Source organism: Phyllostomus hastatus, unplaced genomic scaffold (genome assembly GCF_019186645.2).
Source record: "Phyllostomus hastatus isolate PE091 unplaced genomic scaffold, TTU_PhHast_1.1 phas_scaffold_129, whole genome shotgun sequence".
NCBI lineage: Eukaryota > Metazoa > Chordata > Mammalia > Chiroptera > Phyllostomidae > Phyllostomus > Phyllostomus hastatus.
In genome coordinates, this window is record NW_025334009.1 from 9,251,769 (window position 1) to 9,272,337 (window position 20,569).

General features: G+C 48.5%; 1 protein-coding gene across 4 annotated transcripts in view; it reads right to left on the minus strand.

Moving 5' to 3' along the window:
- Nucleotides 1–3,356: 3,356 nt before the first annotated feature.
- CTNNB1 (catenin beta 1) overlaps nucleotides 3,357–20,569 on the minus strand; it is a 37,879-nt gene continuing 20,666 nt past the window's right edge. For 2 of the 4 annotated variants that reach the window (XM_045856752.1, XM_045856755.1), the window contains 14 exons: nucleotides 18,164–18,227; nucleotides 17,493–17,726; nucleotides 17,036–17,289; nucleotides 16,674–16,912; nucleotides 16,382–16,583; nucleotides 15,178–15,322; nucleotides 12,087–12,190; nucleotides 11,669–12,007; nucleotides 11,252–11,410; nucleotides 9,719–9,838; nucleotides 8,630–8,780; nucleotides 8,421–8,542; nucleotides 5,819–5,879; nucleotides 3,357–4,638 (listed from right to left, as the gene is read on the minus strand). In XM_045856752.1, coding sequence (XP_045712708.1) covers nucleotides 4,430–4,638; nucleotides 5,819–5,879; nucleotides 8,421–8,542; nucleotides 8,630–8,780; nucleotides 9,719–9,838; nucleotides 11,252–11,410; nucleotides 11,669–12,007; nucleotides 12,087–12,190; nucleotides 15,178–15,322; nucleotides 16,382–16,583; nucleotides 16,674–16,912; nucleotides 17,036–17,289; nucleotides 17,493–17,726; nucleotides 18,164–18,176 — 2,352 coding nt within the window. In that variant the 5' untranslated portion in view covers nucleotides 18,177–18,227 and the 3' untranslated portion in view covers nucleotides 3,357–4,429. The remainder of the gene's footprint in view (nucleotides 4,639–5,818; nucleotides 5,880–8,420; nucleotides 8,543–8,629; nucleotides 8,781–9,718; nucleotides 9,839–11,251; nucleotides 11,411–11,668; nucleotides 12,008–12,086; nucleotides 12,191–15,177; nucleotides 15,323–16,381; nucleotides 16,584–16,673; nucleotides 16,913–17,035; nucleotides 17,290–17,492; nucleotides 17,727–18,163; nucleotides 18,228–20,569) is intronic. The other 2 variants (XM_045856754.1, XM_045856753.1) reach the window with 2 other exon arrangements.

A 20,569-nucleotide genomic window follows, 5' to 3' on the forward strand; every position in this document is an offset into this window, starting at 1 on the left:
GCGGGCATGCAGGGGCCCATCTGCTGCATCACAGGAAGCCGTCTTGCTGTCACCAAGAGCCCCACTTGGCCAGTGATCTGGGTCACCTGCCAAATTCCATTTGACTTGATAGTGAAAGCAGCAGCTTGGTACCCAGCTCTAGGGAAGGCATGCGCGTCAGTTTCCTTATTTAACCCCCTCCCCCCGCCCCCCTGCCCAACCCCAGAGGCAGGCGCTCTGGGCTTCCTCCCAGGGGGGAGACAGCCGGGGCTCAGCCAGTCCACTTGCTTGGCTGACCCGGCACTCTGACTCCACAGCCCTCTGAGTCCCCCAGTGGGGTGGCCAGAGCTGGAGCTGGAAATAGTTGGGGTGGAAGATGGTGACCCCCCCGGCCAGCAGGCAGTTCCATTTGATTCCGCACAACCTACTTACTGCCCACAGTGAGGCCGCCACACGCCAGGTCCTGCTGGGCCGTGGACCCACGTGGCCCCGGCCTGGCCGCGTTTGCCTGGGCTCCTGGGGGCGCTGGGGGGTAGCTGGCCGATGAGGCAGCCTGAGGTCTGCGTTTCCCCAGAAAAGCTGTCCTCGCCCTTGATTCAGCTCCCGGCATCCTCAGCGAAGGTATGCCAGAGCACTGGGAGATTATTTCCCCACTGCCGCTGAGCAGGGAGCGTCTGTGGTGTTTTGAGTAAAACATGTCGGCCTGAACACCCCTAAGCCTTTTTGCTGAGTGGGCTGTTCCTGGCCCCAAGCCCCACACCCTGCATGTTTGAGGAAAGGCCCAAGCCGGCAAGGGGGGGAAAAAATGAAGGCCCCGGGCAGGACGTGGATGGACACACAGCGGTCCAGGTAGGAGGCCCATTAGCCTCAAGCTTCAGTGCCAAGGGCGCTCCGCCTGGTGTGCCAGGACACCGAAAAACCCTGCTGTGGGGCCATGTCCTCCCGGGACCCCTGCTGTCATCCTCGGAGGGAGGCTGGGGGTGGGAGCCCTTCCCTGCCCGCCCCACGGGAGAGGCCTGCACTCTTGCAGTTGGCTTCCCAGGCAGCCCCAGTCTGCGGCAAGAGCTGGCCCCTGGCGTCCAGCAGAGCGCAGGCTTCGGACAGTGGTAAGGGGTCCGGACCCAGGCCCTTCCCACCCAGCCCCTCTGAGCTTCAGCTGTTTGCTCTCCGATTGGCTGAGCCTCCCAGGGATGTGCGGGGTCACTGAAGCCGAAGTCAGGGGGCAGAGGTGGCAGCCAAGAGCGCTGGGGGCGGGGGAGTAGCCGCGAGGGTCACCCCCTTTCTGTCCCCTCACAAGGGGCCCAAAGCCTCAGGACCTTGCTGTAACTTCCAGCCTGATGGTGGGTGCCCAGCGAACTGTGCCTGTGAAGGACAGTTTCCGTGACTTGGACTGCAGGTGGCCTGGGAGCAACCGACTCCTCTGGGGCAGGGAGGTGGTGGGTCCGCTTGATGCAGCCACAGCACGTACCGTGCGGTGGGCCTTCGTCCCAGGCCAGCTCCGTGAGTGGATGCACGGCAGGCAGCACCCGTGGTGGCCCAGGCTCTCTCTCGCCCAAGGAGAGTGACGGGAGAACCACCGGTCTCTTCCGCCTCCACCCGAGGCAAGAAGCCCCTCTCCCTGCATCCCCTCGCAACAGAAAAGTAGGACGTAGACACGAGTCCCTGGTGTGTGGATGGACACGCGGCGGTCCAGGCAGGAGGCCCACTAGCCTCAAGCTTCAGCGGGGCTGCGAGGAGGGAAGTGTGGGAACAAAGAGCAGGCAGCCGCGGCTCAGCCCGGACCTAGGGCGGGGAGGGTGGCGCGCCGGTGAGACCCGGCCCTGGAGGCTGCTGTGGAGGTGGTCAGGGGGCCCAGCGCCCCTCGAGCAAGCGCACTGCGGTTGGGGGCGGGGGGAGCAGACCCTGCACAGGACCCCACAGGGCCCCACAGGGCAGTGGTGAGAAGGGAAGCACGGCCCTCTCGGCCCCACCCCCACCGGTCTGTCACTGCCCCGGGACGACTGACTCAGCAGGGCACGGAGGGCAGCTGGCCGGACTCGCACCTGCTCGAACAAAGTACTGCAGCTCATCGACTCAGCTCTCTGCTTGTTAAACCAACAGCACAACTGAGATCTTGTCTTTATTACAGTAATCAAAACAAGAATTAAAAGCTTATTTATCTCAAGATCTTTCACTGTCAAGGATTCAAATAAGCAGATCAAAGCCTCCTGTCCAGAACAGGTACTTCAACGTGAAAAAGCTTAGTTCCCCCCTCCCCCGCCGGGGGTGGGGTCACTAGTGTGGAATCCCATGTCCTTTGCACCTCCACCCGTCCCCAGGTAACCACCGTCCTGAATTTTGTAGTACTCTAGTAACTTCCCTGATTTTCAGTTTCGCCATCCACCTACCATTTCCTTAAACTAATCTGCCCCTTTCTGGACCAGTGAAGCCCTACAGTGTGCACGCGCGACTTCCTTCTGGGCGCTACTGCGCGAAGCTGCCGTTGGGGACTGCGGCGCGGCCGCTGGACCCTGGGCTTCCGCGTGGGCTGCCGAGGGCCCACCATACCATACAGACCTTGAGGCGAAGGAGAAGTCATTAATGCTGACACTGCCTTTATTTAAAATGGTTAGTTTGTTGGTCACAGACTTTTTTGGCATTAATATGAATTTTATCCAAATAGCTACCCACCATAAACCAGAAGTAGCCCTCCCTAAGCACAGAACTCTTCTGAAAGGCCGAAACACAAGTCTGGACAGGTCTGCCGACTCGGCCCTCAGGGACGAGGCCCGCACGGCCTCCCACCAGGACAGGGGACTCGCCTGGCGGCCGTTCTGGGTCTGGTTATGTGCCGATAAACATCTACAGTTAAACCAGTTTAATTACCAGTTCAAAGTGGAGCTGAAGGAATTCCCCTCTCCAAATGAGCCACACTTATGTGAAGGTGCTTGAGATCCTGACCCAGGTAGTTAAATCTTCATTATTACCTCAATAAGTGTGGGGTGGGGGTGCCTATCTGGCGCTCAGTTTTGCTGCGCAGCCTGAAGACTTAAGACGCCTTTGAACTACGGCAGCCTGAGGTCGTGTGGCCGAGAGCGTGACCCAGCGCAGCAGGAGGCCAGGCCGAAGCAGTCTCAGCCACTGGCTCCACGCCGAGTCCTTCAGGCGGGGACGGAAACGTCTCTCCCTCTCCTACAAGCTCAGAATCAGTCAGAGTTCGTGGCTGACACAATTTCGGGTGCCACTTAGGCCCGGGCAGGCGCTAGAGAAAGCTGGCTAAGGATCCCGTCTGAAGGCAAGGCTCTACCAGTGACAACCGAAACCGGCCCACCACGTATGTGAACATGCTCATTACCTTCGCGTCCACTTACTAAAAAGGAAAATAAGGTGACACAATCGAATGAATTAAAAGTTTAATTCGGAACCATTTTTTATAACTGCATTTGCTCTTGAAGCGTCGTATCACAGCAGGTCACAACAACTTTGGGATAAAAGGCAGCTGGTCAACTGTCCAGAACAAGGCTCCAAGGAACACCTCTGACCGACTCACCCCACCCACACATATCCCAAATAGAGTTTTCGATCAAAAACATGAAATAGATCCACCTGCTTATTTTAAGCATATTAAAAAGGAAACTAATTGGACCATTTCTATTTGTCTATTTTATACAAAAAGGCTACACAATGTTACACTTTATTCAGATTACAATTAGAGTGATTATGAATTAGTGTTCTACACCATTACTCAATTCTTAAAAATTAGAAATTGCTGTAGCAGTATTCACTATAACTTAACACTACAAGACTTAAAAAACTAACAGTTACTGCAAAAAAAATTAAAGAGCTACTTCAAAGCAAGCAAAGTCAGTACCATTACAGATATTAAAAAAAATTTTAACAAGCAAGGCTAGAGTTTGATAAATTCCATCTTGTGATCCACGCTTGTGCATTCTTCACTTCTCGAGTCACTCCCAAAATCCATTTGTATTGTTACTCCTCGACCAAAAAGGACCAGAACAAAAAGTTTACTTCAATTGTTCCCATAGGAAACTCAACTTGGTTAGTGTGTCAGGCACTTTCTGAGATACCAGCCCACCCCTCGAGCCCTCTCAGCAACTCTACAGGCCAATCACAATGCAAGTTCAGACAATACAGCTGTGTAAAGAGAGAAAGGCTGCTATTAATGTTTAAAACAGCAAATGTTATTCATTTGAGTATTAAGTTGCAAAAGCTGTGGCAAAAAACATTAAAGTTAATAACTTCCACACATGACAACGCGACAACCAGAGATCTGAGAACATTCAAATGTTCTAAGACGTCTCCTTTCAAAGTACGTATCTGTTTCTGTGGCAGATTTACAAACAGGCCTAAACCACTCCCACCCTACCAACCAAGTCTTTCCGAAGTTCTGTAGGCAGAGTAAAAGTATTTTACCCAAACTGGCTTTTAAACTTCTTACCTAAAGGGTGATTTACAGGTCAGTGTCAAACCAGGCCAGCTGATTGCTGTCCCCCGGAGGCAGCCCGTCCATGAGGTCCTGGGCGTGCCCCAGGTCCGGCAGCCCATCAACCGGGTAGTCAGCACCAGGGTGGTGGCCACCCATCTCGTGCTCCATCATGGGGTCCATACCCAAGGCATCCTGGCCGTACCCACCGGAGTGAAAAGAACGGTAGCTGGGATCTAGAAGGGTCAGGGTGGAGACGAGATGGACCGGTGGGGGAGAGGAGAGAGGCAAAGTTAGCACTGAGGTTAGGGGCACTGAACGACTGTGTGTGTGTGTCAGAAAGCACTGCTTTCTAGCCTCCTCAACTTTCACCGTTCTTCAGCCCAGTAACCTCCCAAGGCCAGGCCACCCACGAGGCTCCAAAATCTGTTTCCACAAAACGCAGACATGCAGATTCTAGTCACACCATCCGTTTACCCTGAACACTCTGCATGTGCCCAGGCACAGACCAAGTTCCTCAGGACAAACAGGAGCAACCTCGTGTATGACCACTCAGGCAGCAAGAAGGCATAGCAGGCCCTAGCTGGGGTGGCTCAGTGGCTTGGGCATTGCCCTGCAAACCTAAGGGTCGCCAGTTCGATTCCTGGACAGGGCGTATGCCTGGGTTGCAGATTTGGTCCCCAGTCGGGGCACATACTCAAGGCAGCCGATTGATGTTTCTCTCTCTCTCCTCCTCCCTCCCCTCCTTCTAAAATAAAAATATTTTTACAAACGTCATGGGCAGGAGATGAAGGCAGTAACAGGAAGTCTGGCAGATGTTATCTAGCTGTTGGAAAGTCTAGGTGACAGCCACGGAAGTACTGAGAAAACACTGTTTTTTTACTGAAACATTTACATGTTTCATCTTAACAGCAGACATCTGTGTCTGTCCAGGTAAGAAGCTCTGGGCTTCAGAGGATTACCCCATGACCCATCTCCACTACATTACCGAGATTTCAGTGAGTTTTTCGGAGAACCTTGATGATACAACTGTGTAAATGCCCACCCCAGATATGACTTGGGGATATAAGCTTCCCAAACTCTCATTTCCTGGGTGGGTTGTAGACCCAGGCACTGCGGCTTTCCTGGCAAAAAAAAAAAAAGCCAGGCGACCTGTCGCGCGCCATGCCGCAGAGGCCTGGCAGCGGTGACAGGTGCTTGCTGGAGCGATCCCGCGGTCTGCTCGGTGTGTGGCTCAGAGCTCCCTGTGCCCCAGTAAAGACACCGTGGCCGACTCTGGAACTTGAGAACTGACTTTAATTGCTGCCACTACTTTTCCACCAACACTGGCTTCCTAGATAAGCAAAGCAGCTCTTTTGATAAAGCTCTGGAACTGTAGCTTGCTCTGGAGTTAATGGAGAAATATGAGACACATACCATCCTGGCGATATCCAAGTGGCTCTCCCTGGGCGCCAATATCAAGTCCAAGATCAGCAGTCTACATAAACAGGTACAAGGCAAAGAAACAAAGTGAAAATTCTCAACTTAAAAAAAACAAGTACACTCCCTCAACCATTACTGAGATACTTCACACAGAATTACTTCAAAATCCAGAAGTATATAATACATACTTAAAACTCCACCCCTCACAGGTTAACCACTGATAACTAAGAGGAACCTGTTTTCCCACTGACACAGTATTTTAAAAATTCACTGATTTATCCTTTCAACAAGTATGTGTGACTTCTTTGTGCCAGGCGCTGTCCAGGCACCAGAGATACAAGAGGACACAGAACAGGCAGAGCCCCACTTCCCACCACCTGCCGACAAGACTGTTACAGTAAAGGATTTTTAGCCTCCGCAGAGATTGTAATTACCTAGGAGCAAATTAGGACAGGAACAGGTTTGGGGGAGGGCATGGGTGGGGAAGTTCAGAGCTCAAGTTGAACATATGAAGACTGCCTATTCAAAACCCAACTAACACATTACTCGCTGTTCGGCCATTTCTTTTTTTTTCCCAACTAACCATATATATGTAGGCTCTCTCCATTCATCCAACAAGTGTAACACATCGTATATTGCTATGTACCATAACTGCATAGTCAAATGTTTCACTGAGTAACTCTGACTGAGGAAAGATACAAAAATTTATAGAAATTCAAGTAGAGAACCTGAAAAACTTGAAAAACATTCATCTAGACCACTAGGAGGGGCAGAGACGGGCAGTGGCAAGGCAGCGGAGCTGGCAGTCCCACATTCGTGTGCAGATAAGCCGGAGGGTGGGGGGGACAACTGGGGAGCAACCCAGGGCTCCAGCATGGGGAAATAAAGCCTCAAAATCTCTGGCTTTATAAAACCTGTGAGGGTCCCAGACTCAGAGTAGAGTTCGCTGCGGAGGCCCATGGGGTCCTAGAACGTACACAAACCCACGCACCAAGGAATCAGCACCAGAAGGGCCCGATCTGCTTGTGAGTAGCAGGGAGAGGGAACAAAAGCAGGGTAAGAGCCAAGCAAGCTGCACTGTCCCCTCTCTGACCCCCCCTCGCCGGTACACAGCACCACAACGCAGAGTTCAACACGATCATTTCTGTGATCAGGATGCTCACAGGAATGATCAAGCATGGACAAAAAATGGAGGAAGAAGTGAAGGCTATGCAAAGTGAAATGAAGATAAAAAATACAGGGAACCAACAGTGAAGGGAAGGAACCTGGGACTCAAATCATGATTTGGAACAGAAGGAAGAGATAAACATTCAACAGGAACAGGATGAAGAAACAAGAATTTAAAAAAATGAAGAGAGGCTTAGGAACCTCTGGGACAACTTTAAATGTTCCAACATCTGAATCTGAAGAAGAGGAACAGCAAGAAACTGAAAATTTATTTGAACAAATGAGGAAGGAAAACCTCCCCAATCTGGCAAAGGAAATACACTTCCAAGAAGTCCAGGAAGCTCAGAGAGCCCCAAATAAGTTGGACCCAAGGAAACACACACCAAGGCACATAATAATTACATTGCCAAGATGAATGGTAAGGAGAGAATCTTAAAAGCAGTAAGAGAATAGGAGACAGTTACCTACAAAGGAATTCCCATAAGATTGTGGGATTTCTCAAAAGGAACCTTACAGGCAAGAAGGGGCTGGAAAGTTTTTAAAGTCATGAAAGGCAAGGACCTCTGTCCAAGATGACTCTGTCCAGCAAAGCTGTCATTCAGAATGGAAGGGGAGATGAAGTGCTTCCCAGGTAAGGTCAGGTTAAAGGAGTTCGTTATCACCAAGCCCTTATTATATGAAATGTTAAAGGAACTTATCTAAAACATGATAAAAAATGTGAACAGTAAAATGACAACAAACTCACAACTGTCAACAACTGAACCTAAAAAAAAAACCCCAAAAACATCAACAACAAAAAAAACTAAGCAAACCACCAGAACAGGAACAGACTCACAGTGGTGGAGATCACACGGAGGGGTATGAGTGGGGAAGAATGGGGGAGACACGGGATAAGAAGCATAAATGTAGGTACAGAATGGGGGGAGGTGAAGAATAGCACAGGGAATATAGAAGGCAAGGACCTTGTATGCACGACCCACAGACACGAACTAAGGGGGGGGATGCTGGTGGGAAAAGGGCTGCAGGGCAGAGGGAATAAAGGGCAGAAAAAAATGGGACACGACATACTTAAAAGAAATTCAAGTAGAAAAATAGATGAAAAGTATTTTTAAAAGTATCAATAAAATGACCTACAACTGTTTAACAGACTGCCGCTTTGGTCGCAGCCTTCTGAAAAATACTCTTTACTCTGCTAACTTTTCATCCCGCTCCCTCACGGATTCTAAGGTGAAGCCATCCGTTCCCTCTGAACAGGCTTCCGAAAGCCGCGGCTCTCCCGCCGCACGCACGGCCGCCGCTCGTGGAGAACGCCTCCTATCCAGGCCCAGGGCGTGTGAGCACGGAGCGAACGCGCACCCGGGTTCGGAGGGCCAGCCACAAACGGCCCCCCCTGCTCCAGCGAACCACCACCAGCGCTCACGCTGCCTACCTCATTCCAGGCCATCGGCTCCGTTCTGAAGAGGGAACTGGTCAGCTCCACCGACAGCCGTTTCTTGTAATCCTGCGGCTTGTCCTCAGACATCCGGAACAGAACGGCGGCCGCGTACGTCGCTGGGGGGAGACGGAAACGAGCCCGTGAGGAAACGCCGAGGCTTCCCCGCGTGCCCAGCCCCCCCGGCTCCGGTCCCTTCTACTTACCCACACCTTCGTTCCTCGAGTGCAGCAGTTCCGTCAGAGGGGCCGTGGCCCCCTCAGCTTCGATGGCTTCTGCAGCCTCCTTGTCCTGCGCCAGTTCACAGAGGACCCCTGCAGCTACTCTTTGGATGTTTTCAATGGGAGAATAAAGCAGCTAAGGAGAGGCACACAAAGCCTAGTTAAATTAGAGAACTGCAAGCACCCCACTGTGACGCCACCATCCCCAACTCAATGGAAGTGGCATGAGTACCACCTGCATTACATCACAGTCGCGCCCTGCCTGACCACGGGGACAAGTTTCGGAAAGGCACGGTCCAGCCCATCACACAGGCCTAGGCAGTGCGGTGCACAGCCCATAGGTCCTAGCCTACAAGCCACTACAGCACGTTACTCCCGAGCACTGTGGACAACTAACACAGTCGTAAGTGCAGGTGTGTCTACGCCGGCATCACTACAAACTTGTGAGCGACGTGTTGTGCTCCGACATCACAACATCACTAAGTGATAGCAATTTTTCAGCTGTCGGCGGCACGACCACCGTTGACAGAACGTCATTATGTGACATAAATGTATTCCCTACATTACTTTCCAGAGTGTTGAATGCTCTGGAGCACTGGTTTTCTACAGCCCTTTCAGCTACAAACCCTTTTTCGGAGACTGCTGCCACTGAGCGTAACACCTGGAAAACCCAGGGTGGCGGGAGGCCTGGGCTCCGGCAACCCAGACCAGCTCTCCTCCTCTGAAACCGAGTGAGTGCCCGAAACAGCGGAGTCCAAAGTCCCCTCCCACTTCTTGGGGCCTCGAATCCCAACGTTTCTCCTGCTGCCCCCCCCCCGCCCCCCGCCAATAAAGGGACTTTTCATAAAAGCGAATGTATTCTGCATAAAGCACCTTGCACACTGAGATTCTATTTTTCATACTCTGGCAGGCAATCATGGGCAAAGCGCTGTCATTTTATAAATCGTGACAGATGAAAATTAAATGTTGATGCCCTTGTTTTGGTCCCTAATTTCCTGAAAATTTGCTTATATTAAAATCCTGCAAGATCAATGACACATACAATCCAGAAGACCTCACTCAGAACCAACGCACCTGCACAAACAAGGGAATGGTGTTTAGCCCTCTGATGACGATCCGGTTGTGCACATCCCGAGCGAGGATGTGAAGGGCTCCGGTGCAGCCTTCCACTATTTCTTCCATGCGGACCCCCTCCTGCCGAAGCAAGCGTGGTTAACAAACAGGGCATTCTCTTCATCCCAAAGTTTTACACTGCAAAGGCCTTCTGAGTGGTAATTACTAGACTAATTATTCACATCATACGCCCCAAGTTTCTCAAATTTGAAATGAGTTCAGGAATGAAGGAGGACCCCATTAAGCTGAACGTCACTGAGAGGAGACTCACGGCAGCCTCAGTCCACGTCGCACTGCCCCGCCCGCCCCCACAGTGCTCCCCTGTTCCTCCGAATACCCGAGAGAACTTTCTTCCAGTGTGGGCACCAACACTCCAGGTAAAAGGGACATAAAAAAGATACACACAGATGGCAAAACAATGATCAGACTGTGTCAATGTTTTTCTTTCACATGCTCCATTTCTGTACACCTATGTGTATTTGGTGAAAAAGTCATGAAGCTCTGTCACCAACTACTAAAATTCTACTGCGCTGCCAGCAGAGATGTCCACTCCTCACCTCCTCCAGACTATTCAACTGCTAGCCTGTGTGAGATGGAGGTTAGCCTTTGCAAAATATATATTTTCACTGTTTCTAAGTTTTAAAAAAGCTTATGATTCTGCTACTTTTGAAACAACTCACATTTGTAAAGACACAGAACCTCCCTTCTTTCTGAAGAGGAGACTTAAAGGCGCCCTCTGCACTGTATGAAGCGACCCCATGGACACAGGTCAATGCCAGAAGTAATGAACTGAGAGCGCCCCGGCCCGAGTGCACACACAGAACTAGCGACAAGGGGTCCCCCATGTCTGCTCTGGGGAGGCCCCTCTGTGTTTTCTAAAGTAACCCAATTAGAGCGAGCTCTCTGAAGGTCTGGGTCCTAAATTCTGAGGGTTCAGAAATGTTTTTCCTTATAGCAAAGCTAGCTTGAAGATCGAAACCTCGACAACAAAGCTGTAGGCTGAGAGAGTGGGTAAAGATTCCAGAAATGCTGCTATTTATTTGGGGTATTTCTCGGTAATCTTAGGCCCACGGACATAGTTTAAAGAACTCCCAGAAGAGAGAGTGAAAGGTGTGTTAAACATCTGTGGGTAGAACTCGTGTTGTAATGGGGAATAAGAAGTTCTGCAACCAGACAGACTTGGATTCAAACGAAGACTCGGTCACTCCCTGAGAAGTGAACACCTGCATGGATCACACGAGCAAACACTAGGAATGCCTGACCCCACTCTCCCTTTGTAAGACTGATGATGCAAAGACGCAAAGGAGATGCCAAAAGGAAACACCGCCGGGAGCCACACTATCTTCTCTGCAGCCTCAGCCAGTTTTTCAGCCACCGGCCAGCAGCCCTTCGGGCAGGAAAGAATGGAGGGAGCCAGGGATCGAAGCAGCCCAGGCCCTCTGGGTTTGTGCATTCCTCTTAAGTAGTCAGGTGCCATCATTAGGGTTCACCTACCACAAACTGCTGCTGTGTCCCGCCCATGGACGTACGACGCTGGGTATCCTGGTGCGCACGAACCAACAACTGAACGAGACGTGGAATGGCACCCTGCTCACGCAAAGGTGCGTGATTTGCTGGACAAAGGGCAAGATTTCGAATCAATCCAACGGTAGCCTGTGGATAAGAAAAATAAAGAACTGGCATACAACCCATTTTCTTGGTCAATTACAACCAATTTCTTGGTCTAAAATTCCCACTACATCAAAATCGCTGGTGTCTCTTGACAGCAGCACTGACTACATGAAGACTTCAGAACCCCACCCCATCCCAGCCACACTTGCTGCGTATTAATCCCTTATGGCTAGCAGCAGCCACCCAGTAGCTAGAGGGGGCTCATTTTTAACTCTGCAGCCATCCACTTTGACAATTTACCTTTATCAGAGGCCAGTGGGATGGTGGGTGTAGGAGTTTAACCACAACTGGCAGTCCATAGTGCAGGCGAACAGCGTTCTGGGCCATCTCTGCTTCCTGGTGTCGGCTGGTCAGGTGACGAAGAGCACAGATGGCGGGCTCAGTGATGTCCTCCCTGTCACCAGCACGAAGGACAGTACGTACAAGAGCCTCTATACCACCCACTTGACACACCATCATCTTGTTCTTATAATTATTGCAGGTGAGATTAGAAAGAATTCCAGCTGCACAGGTGACCACATTTATATCATCTGAGCCCAACAGCTGAACAAGGGTCCCAAGAAGACCTTCCATCCCTTCCTGTGGAAATAAAAACAGATGCTCAATATATACTCATCTTGACTCTTCCCACCAAGCCACCAGTTTACCCAGAATTTACCTGTTTAGTTGCAGCATCTGAGAGATTCCTAAGAGTCCACAGACAGTTCTGAACAAGACGCTGACTTGGGTCTGTCAGGTGGAGTCCTAAAGCCTGCATCCCGCCTAGAACATTAAACAAGATCCAAGGCTGTGACTGTAAGCTACCAATTCCTACCAGCACTAAGTGTTTTCTCTAGTCTTACAGGGCGCCTCTCTCTATTGCTAAAGCTTATCCCTTCCACTTAAATCCTTTATTTCCTACATAGTGCCCAGTTTCCCCTTCTTTGCCAGTTCATTTCCGCTTCTGTCAAGTATCTGTTGCCCCTTCCCTATGTGGAAAAAGCCTTCATTACTTCCACTGTCCCCGTGGAAGTATCCCTATCACTTGCTCACCCCTGCATGCCCGTTACCCATTTTCTTTCATCTATTCAATCACTTCCAATATGCCCATTCAATACTATTTGTGTTGGCACTACACTAGTAAGCAAAATATTCTAAAATCCCTACCTTCGTGGGGCTTGTGGTCTAGTTGGAGGCAAACTACTATACAATAAAGTAAAACTACATACTGTGTGAGATGGCATTGAGTGCTACAGGGAAATATACCAGAAGATGAGGGAAGGGGCTCCAGTGTTAAGTAGGGAAGTCAGGTAAACTCAATGTGAAGATGACATCTGAGCAAAGACCCAGCGGAGCCACGTGAACTCCCGGGGTAAGAGCAATCCGAAAGGAACGCACTGGAACGCCGCTGCCAGGGACTGTCTGGGAGGCACTGACTCCAAAGCACGTTTACACCGGCGGGTGGCTGGATGGAAGCTGAATTCCCCAGCTGCTGGCTCCCTCCGACTGAAATCACTTCCGAATGCAGCTGAGAGATGCTTTCCCTTTCTCCTTGTTCATCCTTCCCGGCTTGTTTTACTTCCTCCAACTATGCTAGATGTACTTGTTGCAATTCTCATGGCAACTTGTCCTCTTCCCTCATGGTACTTACCACAACTAGAATTGAGTCTACCTTCCCGACAAGACCAAGACCACCCCTATCTGGTCCCTTTCTCGCAGTAGCTCCAGCCACTGATTAGTGCCCTGCACAACAAAGCTCACCCTCAGTATTTGTTCAACGACTTTTCCCTTCTACCTTCGCCCCCTCGGAGATTTCCTCCCCGCTTCTACTGTAACCAATATCTCTGAGAGTGGATCTTAACCCCGGGTGCCCATCAGGACAGCCGGCAGGGACTTTAGGAACACACAGCTCTGGAGAGAAAGTCCCAGCAGACAGCGCTGAGGCGGCGGCCATCTCACTGAGGCCCCCTCCCCTCCATTCCACCCACAGCCCAGTCCTACCCTGCATTTCGGCAGCATACAGTTCCAGCTGCCTACTGACCTCTCAGTCACCAAGTACGCCAGCTGCTTGGGTGGTTTTGTTCCCCAGAGTCAAAACCCATTCCGGTAGTTGCCTTTACCTTCATGAGAGCCACGCTCTCCCTTCCACAAACCACCTCTGGTGGCATCTTGAGCCCCTACGTTGTCCAATTCTATTGATTCTTTCAGGAGTCTCAAACATTCGTCCTCTGCTGTCTATTTTTAATACCAAACTACTTCATTCCTAGACCTACAACACAGTATTAACACCCTGAACACCCACCGTGATGCCCCTCCACTGCTCGAAAACCACCAACAGCTTCTCACTGTCTGTGGGGTGACTCCGAATCCCTCTGCACAGCTCTGAGGAACCCATCAACTCTGAATCCCACCTGGGCATCCCAAACTGCCCTCGACATTCCACACCTCCGGCTTCCAGGCTGAAGCAAAGCATGGACACACACCACACGGGGCTGAGGGAGGCCTCCCCAGCGTGACCCCGCCTGGCCCCACCACCTCACCCTAGCTATGCACCCCATCACCAGACTGCAGTTGTCAGGCCCTTCCGTGCCAGAACTCAACAACCCCGACCTTGTCCCTCAGTCCCCACTTCTCGTATGGGTCACTGGGGCCTTCTCACCTGTAATCCCATTTCACACCCCTTTTCAGGGAAGCCGTTGTCCCCCCCCCCCCCATATTAATTCTGTATCCCTATTTGCTGTTTGTTTCTCTCAGGGGAGCTCTTAAAATGAAGATTCCTAGCCCTCCAATTCCATACTTTCCAGTTACCTACTGACCTCCTCTGTCATTTCAACATGCTGGGGACTCTGACTGAGTCAGTCTAAAGAACCCTCTTAACAAGCTCTGCGCAAGCACTCAAGGCGTCCTGGCGTCACTGGCAGGGTTTGGATCCGCTTGTTCCGTACGAGCCCGGCCACACTCGTCTACCCCCAGGCCGACGGCTGTACTGCCAGCAGCTAGCCTGAGCAATCGTGACACCTTTCCTTCCCACAGACTCTCTCATAAAATTACTCCCACCAAGTGGGAAAACAGGTGTTACCAACCCTACACTTTCGGTATTTTCTATCAAGTGCCTTTATATTTCTCCTCTTCCAGTTTTCATCTGAAGCTTGGTGTGAGTCTAGGCAGGTGCGGTTAGGTGGGTTACAGAAAGGAAAAAGATGCTGGGGAGTTGAAGAGCAACTGTATCTTCATAAAGAAAAGCAGGAGGCCTTGGTATGGACCACCTGTTTTTTCCTCTGCCACCAATATGCACAGAATACAAGCTGTTTCATTCAAAGTACTTAAAGGGAACAGAAAAAACTGTTTTTCACCTTAGACCATTTGTTCACTAAGAATGCAGGATACCAGTGCCAACACATTGCTCATGAGTATCTGCTAACAAATCAAGAAAACCACTTGGCTACACTCAACTATATTTTAATGTCTCCTATGTATCCACAGGTCTATTAGCAAAGCAAATAAGGTTTGCCCAAAATCAAAATTAAAAACACATTTTATCATGCCAAGGTTAGTAAGAACTCTGCTTAAACGAGGCATAAGGAGTACCAGTGCAGGTATGGAGCAGAACATGGATTTTGTCTAAATGTGATCTTGGCCATAAGCTGTACAGGACCACCTACTTTCAGTCCACTAATGGTAGGTTCTACTACCCTCTTCCTAAGAAAGGTCGTCTGACTGGAACTACAGCCGCTGTACACACGAGAACTCAGAACGGAACGAATACTTACCAGCTTCTACAATAGCCGGTTTGTTACTAGAGCAGACAGACAGCACCTTCAGTACTCTGCTTGTGGTCCACAGTAGTTTCTCGTAAGTGTAGGTCCGCATTATATTTACTAAAGCTTGAGGTCCACCACTAGCCAGAATGATCAGCTAGAAAGACATGTATGTATTGTTAAATGTGGAATCTGGATCAAATAATACCCTGAGAAAAGCCGTATTACATTACAAACCTATTTTATTATACAAAAACTGCAGTCAGCCTGCCACTGACTTAAATGTTTTCCTGGACCCCACTACCCAGACTCTCACACGGGGGCCCTATTTAACTCCTCCTCCTAGAGCATTCCACTCAAATTCAGGCATCCCGGTCCTCCCAAGAATACAGCAACCCTGGCCCAATCTTCTTCTCACAAATCATAGAAAAAGGGGGGGATAAAGAATGCTGGCATGCAATAATAATGCCCAGATATGAAAGTTATATCAAAACTGATTTGAAAATGTACACCAGAATAGACACTTAAAACTCATGACTTGACTGTCTGCTTTGCCTAATCGTATTTACCTTACAGAGAGGTAACGTACTATAATCATGCCTTCTCGCCCTTTACTTCCCTGCGTACTCCCACCTGCCAACTCTACCCCAATTTCCTAAAAACAAACCTTACTTCAAGCCTCTGCTGAAAATGACTTGATTGCTCTGCAGTCTCACCTCAAACCTTTCATCTTCCTTACTCACTCCTTGTATTTCTTAAATTTTCTAAACTCACCAGGTCCCTCCCTCCGTGGGACCTTGAAAGATGCTATATCCTCACCGTGACCTTCACCCCATCAACCTCTCTGATTCTTAAAAGCTGAACTCAACTATCATTCCTCCAAGAGGTCTCCCCAAACCCTCAAAACAGGGTGAGGTTCACTCATGTGTTTTCAAAGCCACTACCACCTCCTCACACTTGAATTAAACAGTAATTTGGCTATTATTCCAGCATCTACCTCCCTTCTAAGAATGAAAGCTCTAAGGGAAGATGGCCTACTATATCCCTATTGCTTAGCTCAGGGCTTTACATTCTGACACTCAAATATGTAAAGAAGTAGAGATGTTTTAACCTTTCCCTGATACATACTAAGGGTGAAGCATACAATCTGCCACAGAAAGCATGACATTGGGGGTCTCTGCGGCTCCACAACACCCCATCAGAACAGTTCGTTTACCTTGCTCTCTTGATTGCCGTAAGCTAAGATCTGAAGGCAGTCTGTTGTAATTGCCAAGAATTTAACATTTGTTTTGTTGAGCAAGGCAACCATTTTCTGCAGCCCGCCAGCTAAACGCACTGCCATTTTAGCTCCTTCTTGATGCAACAGAAGGTTGTGGAGAGTGGTGATGGCGTAAAACAACACAGAATCCACCGGTGAACTGGGGGGAAGAAGAAAGGTCCATCAGAAATGGTGTGGTCGCCCACTTCTCCCCGACAGCTTGGCGCACACTCCGACCCTATCTTCTCACCCGAGCATCTTCACCAGGGCAGGAATGCCCCCAGACTTGAAGATGGCCAGCAAGCCCTCCCGATGATGGGAAAGATTGTGCAAGGTCCCAGCAGTACAGCGGGCCGTCTCCACATCATTTGTGTTCTGCATGGTACGCACAATAGCAGACACCATCTGAGGAGAGCGCATGATGGCGTGTCTGGAAGCTTCCTTTTTAGAAAGCTGATGGACCATAACTGCAGCCTTGTTAACCACCACCTATAACGTACAGGAATTAGGAGACATAATTAGCTTTCAAATAAGAATATTAGGCAGACATTCTGAGGCTGCTTCCTTGAGAATGTCCTCTGAAGCAGGTTAAAAAGCCATGTCGTCACTAACCTGGTCCTCATCATTTAGCAGTTTCGTCAGCTCTGGAATCGCTCGTGTGGCAAGTTCTGCATCATCTTGATAGTTAATCAAATTCACAACCGCGTGTTTCAGCATCTGTGACGGTTCGGCCAGACGCTGGACGTTGGTGGGGTGGGCGGCGTCGAACTGTGTCGACGGGATCTGCATGCCCTCATCTAACGTCTCAGGGAACATAGCAGCGCGGACTCGCTGGGCTCGGGTCATGGCGTACTGCCCGTCAATATCTGGAAAAGGTAAATCAGGGCTCGCGAGCCAGAGTTCGGCACCACCTGAGTATCTGCTATCCTAGACAGTGAAGTCGCCTTGCAATCGCTCCCGTTTCTTTACTGCATCATTCTGGGAAGCTGTTATTACACATTAGTTTTTAAAAGAATGACTGATTCTCAAAGCAGCGATCTGACTTTCAATAAGGCAGTGATGCTCTTACCGGCTACTTGTTCTTGAGTGAAGGACTGAGAAAACCCCTGGTGGTCCCAGTCGTACAGGCCTTGTTGGGCGGTGTCCACATCTTCTTCCTCAGGGTTGCCTTTTCCACTCAGAGAAGGGGCCGTGGTAGTAGCACCAGAATGGATCCCAGAGTCCAGGTAAGACTGCTGCTGCCAGTGACTAACAGCCGCTTTTCTGTCTGGCTCCATGGCCATGTCCAGCTCCATCAAATCAGCTACAAAAATAAAACAGCATTAGCATTACTACACAAAAATGTAATCTTAGTTTAACCAAAAAAGAATCTGTAATATGACCCACTGAAATATTTTTAGAAATGAAGTTAAATTTGAGAGATATCCAAGAATAACAGTGCAAGAGCCAGGATTCGCTTGGTGGTGAAATAGCTACTCTTATGGGACCACCTAACAGTTCCTCGTTGAATCAGCGGAAGAACCATACTGCATCCAGGCTCCAGAAGCAGTCATCCGGACTAGATTCTGCTGGTGGCTTGTCTGCTATTCCACCAAGCCATCAGGAGCAGTGAGCAAAACATAAAGCAAAAGGTAGCCTGCTCAGCAGGGAGAGAGGAAAGCAAGGGGGATCGGAGCCAGACAGGGTTAATGGCAAAGAAGCACAGCCCCAATTCGGTAACTAAAGACCTACGATACGAACCTTGAGTAGCCATTGTCCACGCAGAGGATCTTCGCAAATGGTGGTTTGGTATACTTCAGATACCCTAAAAGAGTTCATCAAAAGTATTTAGGATGTAAATTAATTTGATTTTAACACTCGTAAGTCACTAGTATAGTCCTGTTAAACATCATGGACTATATCCACAGAGAGCCCCGAATCTCCTCTTACCATCTGACACAGTGAACACAGCTCTCCCGCGGTGTCCCCCAGACACCCCAGCCACAGCTCCGTCACACTGAACTTCTAAGTGAAAACCCCTCCTTAAGAAGCACCTCTTCTTAGTAGAAATATAAAGATGATGAAGAAAGCATAAAAGCTCTAATAATGAAAGCCAGAAAGAGGCAAAAAGAAACTATTCAAAATCAACTCCTCGAGTTCCAAAAGGTCTCTTCCATTTTAACTTCCCTCACTGAAAAATTCATAGATACTCTTCAGACAGTAGAAATCCAATGGGATTTTTTGTAAACGCCATATTTTCATTCAAAGAACCAATTGTTTTTCTGTTACAGGACAATCCCATCTAAAACAGCTTCAAGAAAATAGATTTTGATGACTGGATCAGAATAGAAGTTAGATTTTTTAACTAAGAAGTAAAATTAATTTACAAATGAAAAAGTTTGAAACACAAATTAGAAACATGATTTTCAGTGGTTTTTCTAAGTTCAAATTTATAGCAATGATTTATTATAAATACAAGTATTACTGACTGATGCTTTCATCAACATAAATTTAGTCATTTGTACATATGTATAAAAATCTTAGCATATAATTTTATGTCTGCATTTTGGCTTTACTGTGTAATATTCAGGAAAATTATGAATCACACAGGAAGCTATTTGCAAATAAGAACAATTTAAGGGTTCCTAGCCTCTAGATGTTCCTAATAAAATTTCCTTTATTATAAAATCTATACCTAAACAAGTTCATCTTACACTACAAATTAACATAATAGGTGTTTACCAATGTCTAAAGATAAGTGAGAAATGTTTTCTATCAATGTAGAAAGTAGTTTAAACATGTTTAAGGAAATTTGAAACGCCACTCTCAAGTCCTGTTTTCTCTCTGTAAAGAAACATGTATTTGATTTTTCCTAAAACTGCTTTTCCAGCACTAGGATTTTACAACCACAAAACTCACCGACACTTAAAGCTGACAGGAGTTGTGGATACAATTGTTTTAATGACCACAGTAGAAACAATTGACAATTTCTATATAAGGCAGAATGAACGACAGGAAGTAGTAAAAGTGATTCCTGTCGATAAGAATCTCGTATTTTAAAATACAACTGAACCCTGAACAACATGGGTTGTTCAACACAGGGCACTGGCCACCTGTGAGCGCTGAAAATCTGCATGTAACGTAAGGCGGCCCTCTGTGTACAGAGATTCCCACATGCCACCCAACCCTTGGACAATGCAGGTTTGAACTGCACAGGTCAACTGAAGAGTCAGTGTGTAAGTGGACCTCGCAGTTCAAACCCATGTTGTTCCAGAGTCAACTGTCATTTATTCAACAGGATTATGTGTTTAATGTTTTGGTTCCACAGGGCTGGAGCGGGACTCAGAAACCAGCATTTTTAATGAATACACTAGGATGCAGCAAACGATCTGGGGACGACAGGCTGAGACACACTATGCTGGAAGGGTCTCGGGTTCTGTCCACTGATGCTGTGTTTCAGCACACATTTTTGTGACTGGCTATTTAATTATTTTCCAACTCCCCAGAAAAATGGGTTCCCTACTTCACCTCCCAGTATTTCTGGGCATGTTTTATATAGAACATATAAAACATGTTCTATACTGAGCTTCTCCTTTGGCCAATTCCACAGGCTAGAAACTAACTAGTCATGTTTATAAGCTATGCAACTGTTTAAGAAGGTATTTTTTCTTCTGATTTCAAGAAAAAAATATTTATAGTAGCATTTCCTTGTTAGTGATGCAAAGGCAGCAATTTTAGCCAAGATAATGGGTAAAATCTGTTTATGTGGGCTGACCTGGTAACCTGACCATGATTGTAACAATTTTATGGAAAAAAAGCAAGGTACATTCCAAACTTACAATATCCAGTTATATGTTAGGGACTTACCAATACTATTGTTTTTATAGCACTTTAAAATCTGTGCAAAATACGTAACAATTATTTTGCTCACCCCTGTGAGGTGAGGGAGGGTAAGTGTCTATCACCAGGAAAGTACATAGTAGGTGTGAAAATTAAGCTCTACAGAAGCGACAGCATGTACCAGCTCATCCCTACACTGCTCTGCAAATTCAAATTCACCAAAACACTGCGAATTATCCACCAAAGACACTGAATAGTGTGTCCAGAGAGAACCAGGGGAGAATCCTCCCCAAGCAAAAAGGCGTCCTCAGGCTTCCTCTGGACAGA